The 16,933-nt window shown below is 45.1% G+C and overlaps 1 protein-coding gene across 4 annotated transcripts in view; it reads left to right on the top strand.

The window, feature by feature from the left end:
- Window positions 1-16,933, top strand: part of wdr62 (WD repeat domain 62) — a 43,592-nt gene that overhangs the window by 23,848 nt on the left and 2,811 nt on the right. For 3 of the 4 annotated variants that reach the window (XM_079513498.1, XM_079513496.1, XM_079513497.1), the window contains exons 16-28: window positions 298-373; window positions 1,502-1,613; window positions 2,954-3,017; window positions 3,926-4,021; window positions 5,886-6,016; window positions 8,045-8,100; window positions 8,627-8,857; window positions 10,256-10,356; window positions 11,102-11,214; window positions 11,482-11,595; window positions 12,702-12,828; window positions 14,009-14,221; window positions 16,462-16,850. In XM_079513498.1, the coding sequence (XP_079369624.1) occupies window positions 298-373; window positions 1,502-1,613; window positions 2,954-3,017; window positions 3,926-4,021; window positions 5,886-6,016; window positions 8,045-8,100; window positions 8,627-8,857; window positions 10,256-10,356; window positions 11,102-11,214; window positions 11,482-11,595; window positions 12,702-12,828; window positions 14,009-14,221; window positions 16,462-16,850 (1,823 nt within the window). The remainder of the gene's footprint in view (window positions 1-297; window positions 374-1,501; window positions 1,614-2,953; window positions 3,018-3,925; window positions 4,022-5,885; window positions 6,017-8,044; window positions 8,101-8,626; window positions 8,858-10,255; window positions 10,357-11,101; window positions 11,215-11,481; window positions 11,596-12,701; window positions 12,829-14,008; window positions 14,222-16,461; window positions 16,851-16,933) is intronic. The other variant, XM_079513499.1, reaches the window with a different exon arrangement.

The raw sequence follows: 16,933 nt of genomic DNA, 5'->3' as shown, positions 1-16,933 counted from the left end.
CAAAATGGGATAAACAAGTAAGACAAAGAACAAAACGAATAAGACAAAGTCAAATAAGTAATGTATGAATGAATGGACCATTGTAAGTGCTTTGAGCATAGAAAAGCAATATACAAATGCAATCCATTATTAAGTAAAGATATGCAGGTAAAATAAACTCATTTGAAGTAATATAATCAAGTAATGGGCCTCCCATAGGGTCAAATGATCTTAATGGTGCTGGTATGTATATGATACAGAGTCTCATCATGTGCTTATGTGTATAATATATTTACAATGTGTATAATATATTTACAGGGTTTATGATGTGCAGTGTGGGAAGATGACGAGATGTTTTAAAGGCTCGTCAGCTGATGAGGGAACCCTGCTGAAGGTACGAACGACCTCCTCTTTAATACTACTAATAATATCCAAGTTGTTACTAGTACCGTCATAGAGAACCGAAGTCTGATGTCACTGTCAGTAGAGGGCGCCAGTACACAGGTTCATGTATATATTTTTTTTCATTGAAATCCCCATAGGGGGATTTTAGGTCGCTTCATATAAGAACTGTGTTTGAAAAATAAACCGATCATCCCGGCCTTTCTGTCAGGAGGGTGGCTGTGCGTCGTTAATGATGTCCATTCATATTTGATACAGCCAGTTTCTGGAGAAAATGGAATTAATTTGGCCACAAAAGCCTTGAAACCACATATGAAAGCAATGTCGCTGCTAATATACATCACGCCCAGCTGTCAACACATTGCGTTCCTGAGATTCCTTGTTGACGTAAGCTCAGCTGGCGGTGACTCGACTCGTACTAACCACGAAACATTAAATGTCAATAAAAACGTAACATGTCAATTTATGTTGTGCGACGGGCAGCTGCAGCCACCCCGCCTACCCGGAAATGTAGTCTCTGGGTTGTTTGACTCGTTCCTAGCACTTATTGTGTTACTCTTTGGGTATATTTGTACATTTCCACCTTCAGTCGATGCTTCATATCCATACGAGTGAAAAGGCCGGGGTGATCGGTTTATTTTTCAAACACAGTTCTTATATGAAGAGATCTAAAATCCCCCTATGGGGATTTCAATGCAAATAAAAAGTACACAAACCTGTGGACTGGCGCCCTCTACTGACAGTGACGTCAGGACTTCGGTGCTCTATTTACACTGTTATTAGTTGTATTGTTCCTGAGGTATAATTTAGTATGTTTAGTAGCAATATTAGTAGTAGTGAACTTGATCTTTTTTGAGTGGTACAACCACTCCAAGGAACAGCAATGTCTGACTTTGTGACTCGTGTTAACCTATGTTTGTGTGTGACTCATGTGTCACTCATGAGTACCAGTAGGGGCGCTGTTGTGCCAGAAACAGACAGAGATAGTATTGCACTGTTGCCTGCTAATGAGAGAGAGAGAGAGGGGGTGGGGATTTGCACCACTCGGTGTGATTTTTTTTATATGCTCCATATTGTGTTGTAGTTCTTCTTCTCCATAACGTTTCGCTGTATGTTTCAGGTCCAGATAGATCGGTCTGGGACATACTTGGCTACCAGTGACTCGGATAAGAATATCTGTATATTGGATTATCAAACAGGAGACTGTGTGGCCACGTTGTATGGACACTCTGGTAAACTTCTTTCCCTGATACTAGAATGTACACATACTGATTCACACCCCATAGTGACGCCTTCTGACCGTGTAAGATCAGCTAAAACAATTAACCCATTTTGACCTGAGATCAGATTCTAAAAATGTCTTCTACATCCTGACAGTTTTCTGATGTCAGTCGTTCTTCGATTTTTCGAAAATGTTGGATTTTTTGTGGGACAATGTGCCTGTACTTGCATGTCAAAAATGAGGATTGATTGATTGAATATTTTATTAGACATGAATGTAAACAGTCAAACACTTATTCCAAAATGGATAGCGCAAAAAAAACTTGCGGTCTTGCGGTTTGAGAATAAATTCCTAGGTTTAATTATTGACAGTAAACTTAATTGGAAATCGCATATAAATAATGTAAGGACAAAGTTATCTAAAACCATTGCTATAATGTATAAAGCTAAACCTATTCTAAACCAGAACTCGCTATATATGCTATATTGCTCCCTCGTACTTCCATACATTAACTACTGTGTGGAGGTATGGGGGAACAACTACAAAACGACTATCCAGCCAATCTTTCTACTTAAAAAAAAAGCCATAAGAATTGTCACCCAATCTGATTATTTTGCACCAACCAACCCATTATTTATTCAATTAAACACCTTAAAACTCCAAGATATAGTAGATCTAAATACCGCAATAACAATGTACAAGGCACACAATCACCTGCTCCCGAGCTGTATCCAAGAGCTGTTCTGGCCTAGAGAGAGCCGCTACAACCTAAGGGGCACTGCCATATTCAAACAAACAAATGCTAGAATAAACACCAAAGAGAGGTGCATATCGGTCAGAGGGGTCAAGTTGTGGAATGGACTGGATGACTAACTAAAAAATTGTACTACAATAAATAAATTTAAAAAATTGTATAGATCAAAAACAATAGATACATATAGAACATTGATATGATGTCTTGTTTTGTTTTCTTGTTTTGTTTCGTTTTTGTTGTTTTTTGTTGTTTTTTTTTTTTTTTGTCTTGTTCCTGTTAACTGTTTTTTTTTCTTCCTGTATGTCTTTGTTCTTGTTTTTGCTTTGTTTTTTTGTTTTATGTTGTGTTTGTTTGTATTTGTTTTGTTTTGTTTTTTTTCTCCCTTCTGTTTGCTTTGTTGTATTATTTTACATATGAAAGATAATTATTTGTTAGAAGGGTAGGCACAATAAGCTTAGGCTTCAGCCTACACCTTTTTGGTCAATATTTCTTTTTGCAAAAAAACACAAAGCAGGCACTGTATTGTTTTTAATGACCAAAATAAATAAACTCTACTCTACTGCTTGACACAGTTCTTGCCCTTGTGGTTTCCATAGAGATCATCACGTCCATGAAGTTCACGGAGGACTGTAGATATCTGATCAGTGTGTCTGCAGATGGGTGAGTCTGTCACAACGTGGCATCCTACTTTACCAAGATACAGATTACTGGTGCCAATACTGGTAGCTTTTGATACCTGCTACAAAGTTGAGCAACTTCACACTAGCAGCTACAAAACAACAAAGTGTTTAACCATTCCCACTCACCTTCCCAATACACACAATTCCTGCTTTTTTTTTTATGTAGGACCCCTCTGTCACATGGAACTGTGCTTTGGTGCTGCTGCTAGCGTAGTGACGCTGTACACAAAAATCGGTTCCATGTGACAGAGGGGTCAAAGTTGAACGAAAGTTGCTCTATATGGTAGAAATGGGTCAACAATACGAAATGTCGCGAGTCATGGCCCCCAGACTCCAGACCCCCCCCAAATGACCGGAACTACTTAATATTCACATGGCCCCCAGACCCCCCCCAAATGACCGGAACTACTTAATATTCACATGGCCCCCAGACCCCCCCCCCCAAATGACCGGAACTACTTAATATTCACCAAAACCAGACTCTGGTCTGTTCCAACATGTAACTCAGGCAATCAATTAATACCTTTTGCAACGACTATATTAATGGCAAATGCACCATCATACACGCATTTGTTTTGTAGCTTCCAGTGTAAACGCACCATCATACATACATTCGTTTTGTAGCTTCTAGTGTAAACGCACCATCATACATGCATTTGTTTTGTAGCTTCCAGTGTAAACGCACCATCATACACAGTACATTCATTTTGTAGCTTCTAGTGTGAACGCACCATCATACATACATACATTCGTTTTGTAGCTTCTAGTGTGAACGCACCATCATACATGCATTCATTCATATCAGTTGCAATAAAACATAACTTTTTTTATGTTTTATGATTTTTAATAGAACTAGAAGTCTTCATTTTGGTTTTGTTATGTGTTTAGTTGCGTGTTCATTTGGCAACTGGACCATCAGATGATCAGCGCCATGACGAACAGACTGTCTGCATTAATCAAGCCCTCACCCTGCAGAAAGGAGAGGTACACTAGTACTGTTTCTCCATGTATGTCACCAAATTGTCGCAAACTTTGCGACAATTTTCACCATTTTGTATTTTCTTTTAATAACAGTTCATTAATCATACTTAAAGTTAGAAATAATCGTGATATTTATTGATACGTGACATTACATTGCCCAGCCCCAACTACAGTATCCTGCCATGGAAAACGAGATGTCTCGCCATTACGTAGTGGTTAGCATGGCCAGGTTAACGGTATCCAGCACACTACCATGTGTCCTACAGTACATCCATTACGTAGTGGTTAGCATGGTCAGGTTAACGGTATCCAGCACACTAACCTTGTGTACTACAGTACATCCATTACATAGTGGTTAGCATGGCCAGGTTAACGGTATCCAGCACACTAACCTTGTGTCCTACAGTACATCCATTACGTAGTGGTTAGCATGGCCAGGTTAACGGTATCCAGCACACTACCATGTGTCCTACAGTACATCCATTACGTAGTGGTTAGCATGGCCAGGTTAACGGTATCCAGCACACTAACCTTGTGTCCTACAGTACATCCATTACGTAGTGGTTCGCATGGCCAGGTTAACGGTATCCAGCACACTACCATGTGTCCTACAGTACATCCATTACGTAGTGGTTAGCATGGCCAGGTTAACGGTATCCAGCACACTACCTTGTGTCCTACAGTACATCCATTACGTAGTGGTTAGCATGGCCAGGTTAACGGTATCCAGCACACTACCTTGTGTCCTACAGTACATCCATTACGTAGTGGTTAGCATGGCCAGGTTAACGGTATCCAGCACACTAACCTTGTGTCCTACAGTACATCCATTACGTAGTGGTTCGCATGGCCAGGTTAACGGTATCCAGCACACTACCATGTGTCCTACAGTACATCCATTACGTAGTGGTTCGCATGGCCAGGTTAACGGTATCCAGCACACTACCATGTGTCCTACAGTACATCCATTACGTAGTGGTTCGCATGGCCAGGTTAACGGTATCCAGCACACTACCATGTGTACTACAGTACATCCATTACGTAGTGGTTAGCATGGCCAGGTTAACGGTATCCAGCACACTACCATGTGTCCTACAGTACATCCATTACGTAGTGGTTCGCATGGCCAGGTTAACGGTATCCAGCACACTACCATGTGTCCTACAGTACATCCATTACGTAGTGGTTCGCATGGCCAGGTTAACGGTATCCAGCACACTACCATGTGTCCTACAGTACATCCATTACGTAGTGGTTCGCATGGCCAGGTTAACGGTATCCAGCATACTACCATGTGTCCTACAGTACATCCATTACGTAGTGGTTAGCATGGCCAGGTTAACGGTATCCAGCATACTACCATGTGTCCTACAGTACATCCATTACGTAGTGGTTAGCATGGCCAGGTTAACGGTATCCAGCACACTACCTTGTGTCCTACAGTACATCCATTACGTAGTGGTTCGCATGGCCAGGTTAACGGTATCCAGCACACTACCTTGTGTACTACAGTACATCCATTACGTAGTGGTTCGCATGGTCAGGTTAACGGGGGCAGTGGTGGCTCAGGGGTAGAGTGCCTGGATGGGAACCGCAAGGTTGCCAGTTCGAACCCGGGCTCCCCCAGAGTTAGTGTCGAAGTGTCCTTGAGCAAGACACTGAACCCCTAATTGCTCCCGATGTGCTGGTTTGTGCCTTGCATGGTTTCCGCTGTCATCGGTGTGTGAATGGGTGAATGTAATGCACAATCTATGTAAAGCGCCTTGAATAAAGGCGCTATATAAATGCACCATTTATCCAGCACACTACCTTGTGTACTACAGTACATCCATAATGAAAATGTGACTATAACGCTTTGTGTTCGTAGGAGAGAGACCTTTATTGTCAGCCAGCTGTCCCAGACCGAGGAGGAGGAGGAGGAGGAGGAGGAAGAGACGTCTGCCACTCAAGATGACCCCTTCAGGAGTGTGACTCCTACTGGACTGGATCTGGCCTCAGGTCAGCCTCTGCGTTCATTCAGTGTGACTCCTACTGGACTGGATCTGGCCTCAGGTCAGCCTCTGCGTTCATTCAGTGTGACTCCTACTGGACTGGATCTGGCCTCAGGTCAGCCTCTGCGTTCATTGTAGTGTGACTCCTACTGGACTGAATCTGGCCTCAGGTCAGCCTCTGCGTTCATTCAGTGTGACTCCTACTGGACTGGATCTGGCCTCAGGTCAGCCTCTGCGTTCATTGTAGTGTGACTCCTACTGGACTGGATCTGGCCTCAGGTCAGCCTCTGCGTTCATTCAGTGTGACTCCTACTGGACTGAATCTGGCCTCAGGTCAGCCTCTGCGTTCATTCAGTGTGACTCCTACTGGACTGGATCTGGCCTCAGGTCAGCCTCTGTGTTCATTGTAGCATGTGTACAACCCATTTAGGCCTGATGTCGAAATAAGAAAAACGTTCGCTCTGAAAGAATATATATTCAAAGATTTGTGCCACATTTTCACGATTTTACAAAAACAGCAGACCTACAAGCTCGTAGCGCGCCACTCGCTACGAGCTTGTAGATCTGTGATTTTTCAATAGCTAAAGCATAACATAATGCTTAGTTAAAACACCAAAAGGGGTTCCAGTCCAGAATGGGTTAAAATGACACCGGCACCAGAAACCTATTTTCTTTTAGCCTAATCACTGCGCGGACTGATACACCTTCCAGCCACCGATTTTAAAGACAAATGATTGGCCAACCACACATCCTTCATCTAATCACATGGCGGCATGATGACACCCCTTTCACCACAGTGCACAAAACAGGCTTCAGCCAATCATGGTGCAGGAATCCAGCCAATCATGGCGCAGGAATCCAGCCAATCATGGCGCAGGAATCCAGCCAATCATGGCGCATGAATCCAGCCAATCATGGCGCAAGTTGACCAGACTTTAGCAATTATATAATAAATGGCATTTGAGTGTTTTCACATGGTAATGATCATACGTGTAAGCTCAGATCAATGGCTGGACCCACTGAGAATTGTATAGAATTAATAGGGCTAACTGGTCCTTTGGTATTCATATATTATGTACAGTGTGGTTAATGCAATTTAATAGATAGTATTGATGTATTGTGCCGAATATAAGACATTATATATATGTTGGAAAACATATATAATATATTTTCCAATGAAAATGGCCTAAAATGTCATTACACATCCGGACCACTAGATGGTGCCAGTACAGCTGAAACCAGTGTAATGAATAGAGCAATTGAATCAGAACATTGATTGATTGATTTAAATATTTATTAACAGTTTGCAGAATTACAGTACATTTCGAGCACAAACTCAATACAAAGGCTGTTAACTGTGTGGACGGGCCAATTAAGCATTACACTTGTTTACAACAGGGTGATCAATGCCATTTGGCCGAGTGGCCAAACAGCATTGACCACGCCTCCAGGTCTTAAGTTAAGTAATAAGACCTGGTACTTAAGACACGCATAATACTGCCCGACGTGTGGTAACTGAATTCGATGGGCAACCAACTGTGGTGTAACGCGACGTACCCGGATGTGTGTAGTCAACGGCACGCATGCGCAACAGCGACATTGCCTCAGACAAACAAACATGGACACAGCGACATTGCTTCCCCTCAATAGGCCTATCTCACAGCCCGCTTTCCACGCCCACTTCCGGTAAATAGTGGTGTCTTTAACATGAGCATTTACACGTTTTTTTCTCTGGAGAATCTAAGTACATTTTCTAATGTAAAAATGTGACAGACCAATATTAATATGAAGCAAACAAGATGGTAAATCAGGTCGAACAGATAGAACAAACCTTACCTTGAGAAAACAAAAGTTGTAGACTTCTTAAATTACCTCGGTTAACATGTAGTGTCTATGGAGTGACGTCACGCTATCACCACTAACCCCGAAAGGGGGCGTATTTAGGGGGGCGGGGAAATTCTGTGAGATAGGGTTATTATATGTTGGCTAGGTTGCAGAACCACACTTAACAAAAGTGTTTTTGTTTTTGTTGTAGATATTCCCCCACCTATGGGGACCAACAAGAAAATGCCCATGTGGTTCCGTATACTGGTGAGTCCAAACTGGCCTTCCTGTATAACCATATACTCTGTGTGTGTGTGTGTGTGTGTGTGTGTGTGTGTGTGTGTGTGTGTGTGTGTGTGTGTGTGTGTGTGTGTGTGTGTGTGTGTGTGTGTGTGTGTGTGTGTGTGTGTGTGTGTGTGTGTGTGTGTGTGTGTGTGGAGACTAGATAATTTTGTCCTTCGGTTCCATTTGTGCGCTCTCAGAGTTGAGGCGGTTTTTGTAATTGCGAATGCAATGAGCGATTGCTATGGAAGCCTGCCTGTCTGTGTGTCACGCTGTAACACCGCCCGCCCGCCACCAGAGGGCGCAGCTGTATCACACACAAAAAAACACACACAGTAGAAAACAAAAAATAAATACAAATTAAAAAAAGAAAACTTCAGTGTGTGTCAGACTGCCACAACAGCTGCGTTCGCTTCCCGTGTTCACGCGTCTTACTTGTTAAAGTGTGAGAACTGGCATCTCTCATACTGTGTGTGTGTGTGTGTGTGTGTGTGTGTGTGTGTGTGTGTAGGAGGGCTCGGGGGAGAACGCTCTCTCTGTCCCTGAGCAGCCCTGCTCCACAAGGAGCAGGTGGGAGGGGCAGAGCATCTCGGTGCTCCACATGTCCGATGACGCCTTGGCCACGCCGCCGGAGGAGGACGTGAAGGTTCACCCTCACAGTCTGGACGCCCTGCTGAGAGAGGACGGCAGTCTGGACGCCCTGCTGAGAGAGGACGGCGCTGGCGAACATGACGAAGACAAGGTAGTCATCATGGTACACTGTAGACTAGTTATCCTTCTACCCTAATGGACAGGGGGTACACAAGCACATGGCCGTTTATCCATGCTCCTTCTCCTACCAAACCACACTGTTAGCACACATCTCTACATGCAAAAAAGAATCTGCACGCCACCCGAATCCAGCTGCACTACATTGCATCCACAAAACTGTCATATTTACTGTACAAATGTCTGGGTTCAGCTTGAGGTGGTTGGAGGACATCCACTGTGAGATGTCAGCCAGGCATGCAGTGATGCGCTCTTCCACCTGAGTGGCAGAGGGGGGGGAAGGATAGAAACAGTTGTGTGTCATCGGCGTAGCAGTGATAGGATATATTGTGAGCAGAGATGATAGTGCCAAGGGATTTGATCCACACCAGAATTCGAATGAACCTTTCACACCTGAATGAGAATGAACCTTTCACACCTGAATGAGAATGAACCTTTCACACCTGAATGAGAATGAACCTTTCACACCTGAATGAGAATGAACCTTTCACACCTGAATGAGAATGAACCTTTCACACCTGAATGAGAATGAGCCTTTCACACCTGAATGAGAATGAACCTTTCACACCTGAATGAGAATGAACCTTTCACACCTGAATGAGAATGAGCCTTTCACACCTGCCCAAAACGCAGCAGGCTTTGTTTTAATGGCAGTAAAACATCCTGGTGTGAATGCGCCGCGAAGCTCCGAACCACCACATTTTGGTGGTCAAATGCGGAAGTGCAACCGAGCGCTCAATGTTAAAGCCCAGCTGCACAGGGTTTCCCAGTCATGAATCCACGGGTCCTCTTGTAGTCCCTCCTCTTACCACTAGGGCCCAGTGCTTCAACGTTGGCGCGCCTCACTGGCCCCTTGGAATGCGCCAAGGACTGTCTAAAGAGGACGGGACGCGAAGACCGTACGGGCGACGCCATGTTGCTTATGGTGCTCCATGGAAGGAAAGAAACATGCGCAGTTGAGACCAAGGAAGCTGAACACGGAAGTGTTGGCTGCATATAGCCCATTGCGCATGTTTCTTTCCATCCATGGAGCACCATAAGCAACATGGCGTCGCCCGTACGGTCTTCGCGTCTCGTCCTCTTTAGACAGTCCTTGGAATGCGCCCACAGATTAGCCATTGATCCTGTCTGATCTGTTGCTCTGTTAGCCATTGATCCTGTCTGATCTGTTGCTCTGTTAGCCATTGATCCTGTCTGCTCTGTTGCTCTGTTATTCACAGGCATCATCATTGATCTGATCTGTTGCTCTGTTGTTCACAGGCATCATCATTGATCTGATCTGTTGTTTACAGGCATCATCATTGATCTGATCTGTTGCTCTGTTGTTCACAGGCATCATCATTGATCTGATCTGTTGCTCTGTTGTTCACAGGCATCATCATTGCCAACCAATGAGGAAGGACGTCCTGGTTGTCACAGGAGAGACTACATCCTGTTTCCTTCCCGTTGCTCTCCCCACTCAGCTGCTGATGGGTGAGGATCTACATAGACATATATACATAGACGCCCCTTCCGGCTCTGAGGCGTGTGTCAAAATTGAAGGCACTATTTTCCCGACATTCCTTGCGAAGAATAGCGGAAGCAAAGCGGAAGCTTGTCAAGCTTCCGCGTGCGTAACATAAGTCCCGGAAAAGACACGCTGTGATTGGCCAGTAGTCACTTGAGTGACAGCGAGAGACATGGAGGATTCACATGAGTGACGTCACTCGGGCAGCGACGCAGTCGCATTCAGCAAATGCCTTCAGCACTTCTAAATAAGAAAGCTGCGGAGAACTGTTGCTTTGTGTTCACTCTTTTAATGTTTTCTGTTAGTAATCTAATCCCCCCTGGCTCTGATGTTGTATTGTTAATAACTTTGTTGTTTGTGTTTGTTTGTTTGTCTTGTTTTGTAATGTATATTGTCATGACTGTTATAAAGATTTGTTAAAAAAATAAAAAAGCCTTCAGCACTGCACTTCCGCCTTCATTGGGATACACGTCGCTCCAATGAACTGCAGCGGCAAATGAGGCGTCTATGTATATATGTCTATGAGGATCTACCTCTCTAATGACACATTGACACCAGCTGCATCACTATGCCATTTACACCTTGGATCTATGCATTGTCTATAGTGGTTCTATGCATTGTGTCTATGGCAGGGGTTCTCAAAATAATTAGGTGAGAACCCCTTGTCTATGGCAGGGACAATAATTAGTGTGTGTGTGTGTGTGTGTGTAGTGAGTTTGGTGTCCAGGGTACTAATCAGATGCCTGAGAGGGTGGGACCTCAGCCCTTAGGGGAGGAGTTAAGCCCAGACTCCGCCTGCTGTATTAGCTCCACCGCCAATGACGGTAAGACTACATCTCCCATAATGCACCTGAACGGTCTTTTGCGTCATTTCCAGGTTTTTCTAGACAGCTGGTGGATGGAAATTAAGCTCCACCCACGTGGCAGAATGCCGCCGGGGTCAAGCTTTTCCGGGAATCTGGCCGGCGCGGCAATCTGCCGCCTGGGTGGAGCTCATATTTATAAATGTTTTAATATTTATAGTATCCCAGATTTCCAGGCATGTTAAGTTTTTTTTTTTTTTTTTTTTTAAATGCATCTTCGCTCCTCAGATTGTCTGAGTCAAGGGAGCTCCACAGAGAGCTCAGGATGTCTGGAGGACGACCGAGATGTTGTGCTGAGGAAACATTTTGAGGATCTATGTGACGTTGAGGGCAGCACTGAAGGTACCATCTATTCCTCAGGAGTCCCCATCCCATACATAGAGTATATATATAATAGAGACTGAACTGGCGCGAAGCTCCGCCCCCCCCAGCTATTCATGTCAGTGGAAGTTGCTCAGTGGCGTTTTGAAGCACCCGGAAGACTGCCGGAAGTACCGTCTCAGAACGTCTACTTCCGCATTTGACCACCAAATTTTGGTGGTCAAATGCGGAAATGCAACCGAGCGCTCAATGTTAAAGCCCAGCTGCACGGGGTTTCCCGGTCATGAATCCACGAGTCCGCCTGTAGTCCCTCCTCCTACCACTAGGGAGGAGAGCTTCAACGTTGGAAAGCCTGCCTGCCCCCTTGGTCCCCATCCCATATCAGTAGACGTTCTGCACCCTGCACATTAGTAGACTTTGTTAACCCATTTTGGACTGAGGTCGATTAAAAAAAAAAGGCTTCTAAATCCTAACATTTTTCTGAAAAACCCATGTTTCTATGTCAGTGGTGCTCAACCTTTTTCATGTCAAGGACCCCCAGAATTATGTCTATTGAGCCACGGACCCCCCCCATCTCAAAATATGTAGTTCCAGGGACCTCCCAGAAGCAAATATTTTAGTTAAAAATGTTCGCTCTGAAATATATATTCAAAGATTTGTGCCACATTTTCACGATTTTTCAAAAATATCAGACCTACAAGCTCATAGCGCGCCACTCGGTGGTGCGCTATGAGCTTGTAGATCTGCTATTTTTCAATAGCTAAATTATAACAATGTTTAACCCATTGAGACCTGGAACGCATCCATGTCACGTTAGCGTTTAACCACATTAACCATTAACCCATTTTGGGCGGGAACCCCTTTTGGTGTTTTAAACATTGTTATAATTTAGCTATTGAAAAATAGCAGATCTACAAGCTCATAGCGCGCCACCGAGTGGCGCGCTATGAGCTTGTAGGTCTGCTATTTTTGAAAAATCGTTAAAATGTGCCTCAAATCTTTCCGAAAATTGTCATGATTTAGAAAACTATTTTTTTTAAATTTCGACGTCAGGCCTGAATGGGTTAAAACACCAAAAGGGGTTCCCTCCCGCCCAAAATGGCTTAACCTCGCCTGTCTTTTTCCAGACCCGTTTGACACAGACCTGAGGAGTTTGGAGAATGATGACGACGACGACGAGGAGGACAGGAACTTCCTGAATCCTCGTCTGAGTCTCTCGGCACGATTCCTGTCGCGCTTCCACAACCGGCTGAGGTCAGCACACACACCTTGTTTTTTTTGCTGTCTCGTTTCGTAATTTTATATTTTCTGTGTCTGTGTTTCTGTACCGATATCTCTGTTTTACTGCACCGGTTGTCTTGTCTTTACAGACTTAAAGATTTCTCTTATATAATTTTTATCCCATGATTTTGTAACACATTTTTCACCCCTGTAAATCTAATGTGATCCTGGGCTCTACACACCCACCGCCAACCTAGTCCCCATATATGGGGGACATGGGGAGAGCAACGGACTTGAACTCATGCTTCCTTCATGCCTGAGTGTCCAAGTTGCTCCTTTACACCTGACAGGGGGGAGTTTCCCTTGTTGGACGTAGCGCGTGGAAGGAACACGTTATTCCAACCAGTTCCTTTCCCCTGGCCAGGGGGGAGGCAGTTTTTAAGTAAAAAAAACTTCAGTCCACCAAGAAAACGTTATCCAGTAATTTTGTTTCTGCAACTCCTTTATACAGATCTCACTTAAAGAAATCTTTTCTGACTGGTCTTAACACCTTTTGCGTTAAGGACGTGTCGACACGTCCTCGCAATAGAAAAAAGTCTTTAGGTCCTTTTTAATGATATAAAACTGGGTCGCTGTAATACATTTTTTGACAGCTCCCGTTACTAGGCAACGCCTTGCACACAGCGCCTGGATATGTTTTGCACATGTGCACATCATTCACTTCCTTCTTTACGGGCCGACAAAATCAGAATGGAAGTCCATGGTACGGCAATGTTTTGTCCTCATTTCTGACTTAACCAAGCATCTTGTTTGGAATATAAACGCTTCTAAAGAGAGATGAGACGTGACAGCGCGAGGTAGTAATGGAAGATTATACCTCCCTTTTGGGAGGAAATGGAAGGCGGGGCTTTTCAGAGTAAAATCTGCCTTATCTGCTGGGCACTCTAGGGCCTTTATTTTGACAAACTCTGGCAGCAACATAAGTATTTTAAATGGAGAAGAAAACCAGCACTCATGGCAATAGCTTTTAAGGCACTTGTTTATTTTACCATAGGTAGGTTGGGTATATGGCATGCTGCAAACAAGCAGCACACAACGAACGCGTAGCGGCAGAAGCCTTAACAACGCTGACGCTTCTGGTTATATTAAACCTGATGTTTACCACCTAAAGAAATGAGTTCAATGTCTTCTCTTCTTCCTATTCTATGAACAGGGGAGGAACAAGCCAAGCGCCATCTGCTCAGCACCGCCCCTCCGTTATCTTAGAGGAGCCCAGCGACACGGAGGTCTCTCGTCTCTCATCGTCCCCTCAGCCGCCGCCTCTACCGGGAAACCACAGCTCTGTGTCTGCCCTCCATCTGGATCTGTCTCCTCTACCGGGAAACCACAGCTCTGTATCTGCCCTCCATCTGGATCTGTCTTCAAGGTAACCAAACTGAGTTGGAGCATTTTCTGTCAAAAATTCAATGAATGAATGAATTAATGGATTCATTCAATGTAAATATTCATATATTAAACCTATCGACGCTAAATAAATCCAAGGGTTATTTGTTTATAAAGAAAAAAGAGAGGATCCGGGCACTCAAAGTTAAAAAGAGGTGGAAAGCCTTTATTAAATTAAAAACTGCAAACATTCGACTGTTCGACTTTCGACCTAACCGGTCTTCATCAGGGCAAGAATGGCCTGGTCATTCTTGCCCTGATGAAGGCCAGTTAGGTCGAACCCCATTGATAATCTATGGGGTATTTATTGTCGAGAGGAAAATAAGGGACACCAGACCCAAAAACAAAGAAGAGCTGATAGCAAGCTTCAAGGAAACCTGGGCTTCCAAACTCTTCCAAGCCACAGGCTGATTGCCTCAATGCCACAGGCTGATTGCCTCAATGCCACAGGCTGATTGCCTCAATGCCACAGGCTGATTGCCTCAATGCCACAGGCTGATTGCCTCAATGCCACAGGCTGATTGCCTCAATGCCACAGGCTGATTGCCTCAATGCCACAGGCTGATTGCCTCAATGCCACAGGCTGATTGCCTCAATGCAACGGGCTGATTGCCTCAATGCCACAGGCTGATTGCCCCAATGCCACAGGCTGATTGCCTCAATGCCACAGGCTGATTGCCTCAATGCCACAGGCTGATTGCCCCAATGCCACAGGCTGATTGCCTCAATGCCACAGGCTGATTGCCTCAATGCCACAGGCTGATTGCCTCAATGCCACAGGCTGATTGCCCCAATGCCACAGGCTGATGGCCTCAATGCCACAGGCTGATTGCCTCAATGCCACAGGCTGATTGCCTCAATGCCACAGGCTGATTGCCTCAATGCCACAGGCTGATTGCCTCAATGCCACGGGCTGATTGCCTCAATGCCACAGGCTGATTGCCTCAATGCCACAGGCTGATTGCCTCAATGCCACAGGCTGATTGCTTCAATGCCACAGGCTGATTGGCTCAATGCCACGGGCTGATTGCCTCAATGCCACGGGCTGATTGCCTCAATGCCACAGGCTGATTGGCTCAATGCCACAGGCTGATTGGCTCAATGCCACAGGCTGATTGGCTCAATGCCACAGGCTGATTGCCTCAATGCCACAGGCTGATTGCCCCAATGCCACAGGCTGATTGCCTCAATGCCACAGGCTGATTGCCTCAATGCCACGGGCTGATTGCCTCAATGCCACAGGCTGATTGGCTCAATGCCACAGGCTGATTGGCTCAATGCCACAGGCTGATTGCCTCAATGCCACAGGCTGATTGCCTCAATGCCACAGGCTGATTGCCTCAATGCCACAGGCTGATTGCCTCAATGCCACAGGCTGATTGCCTCAATGCCACGGGCTGATTGCCTCAATGCCACGGGCTGATTGCCTCAATGCCACAGGCTGATTGCCTCAATGCCACAGGCTGATTGCCTCAATGCCACAGGCTGATTGCCTCAATGCCACAGGCTGATTGGCTCAATGCCACAGGCTGATTGCCTTAATGCCACAGGCTGATTGGCTCAATGCCACAGGCTGATTGCCTCAATGCCACAGGCTGATTGCCTCAATGCCACAGGCTGATTGCCTCAATGCCACGGGCTGATTGGCTCAATGCCACGGGCTGATTGCCTCAATGCCACAGGCTGATTGCCTCAATGCCACAGGCTGATTGCCTCAATGCCACAGGCTGATTGCCTCAATGCCACAGGCTGATTGCCTCAATGCCACGGGCTGATTGGCTCAATGCCACAGGCTGATTGCCTCAATGCCACGGCGTATCGAGGCAGTGATGAAGGCATTTCTGTTTTGAAAGTACCATATTTTGATTGATTTGATGTGATCCTAATTTGTGTCATTCAGATCAAAACATTCATGCTCTGCAAAAACTGAGGAGTAAATGGTGATTTCTTCACAGTATTGTCATTTTTTTAATTCTGTTTCAGTGGGTTTTATGAGCTGGAAGACAAAATTGTGTAAAGATAAACAAATAAATACTTGAAATCATTTACGTTGTGTGCACTCACTGAATCTATAATCTATGAAAGTTAAACTTTTTTTTAATGGAATTATGGAAATAAACCAACTTTTCCATGATATTATAAGTCTTATCAGCCAGGTTTCCTTTTAAATCTTCCGCCTCACAATGTGTTGGCCATTGATTGATTTTGTGTTCTCATTCACAGTGGTTCATCGCCCCAGAAGTCTGAGCTGTTTCAAACTTGCCAACAGTCACCATGCCAACCAATGCTGGCAACGTCCCCCAAGATGAGGGAGTCGGCAGACTATAAGGGGAGGCAGGGCAGCAACCTACCTGGCCCTGACCCCCTGGCTTCTAGCTCCGACCCCCTGGCTTCTAGCCCTGACCCCCTGGCTTCTAGCCCTGACCCCCTGGCTTCTAGCCCTGTCCCCGTGGCTTCTGGGCCTGAGCCCATGGCTTCTACCCCTGTCCCCGTGGCGCCTGGGCCTGAGCCCGTGGCTTCTAGCCCTGCTCACCTCGCTAATCGTACCTTTAGCGCCTCCTCCACGATGATTCAGGAAGAACAGACACTTGTCTTCGACGAGAACGCCACAGGTAATGAACATTACCTGGCAGGTAGATTAGATCAGGCTGATATCATGTTGATATATTAAATGTTTCTATACTAACTCTGAACT

The sequence above is a fragment of the Electrona antarctica genome, assembly GCF_951216825.1.
Source record: "Electrona antarctica genome assembly, chromosome: 11".
In the NCBI taxonomy this organism is placed as follows: domain Eukaryota; kingdom Metazoa; phylum Chordata; class Actinopteri; order Myctophiformes; family Myctophidae; genus Electrona; species Electrona antarctica.
This window is presented reverse-complemented; position numbering and strand designations above follow the sequence as displayed.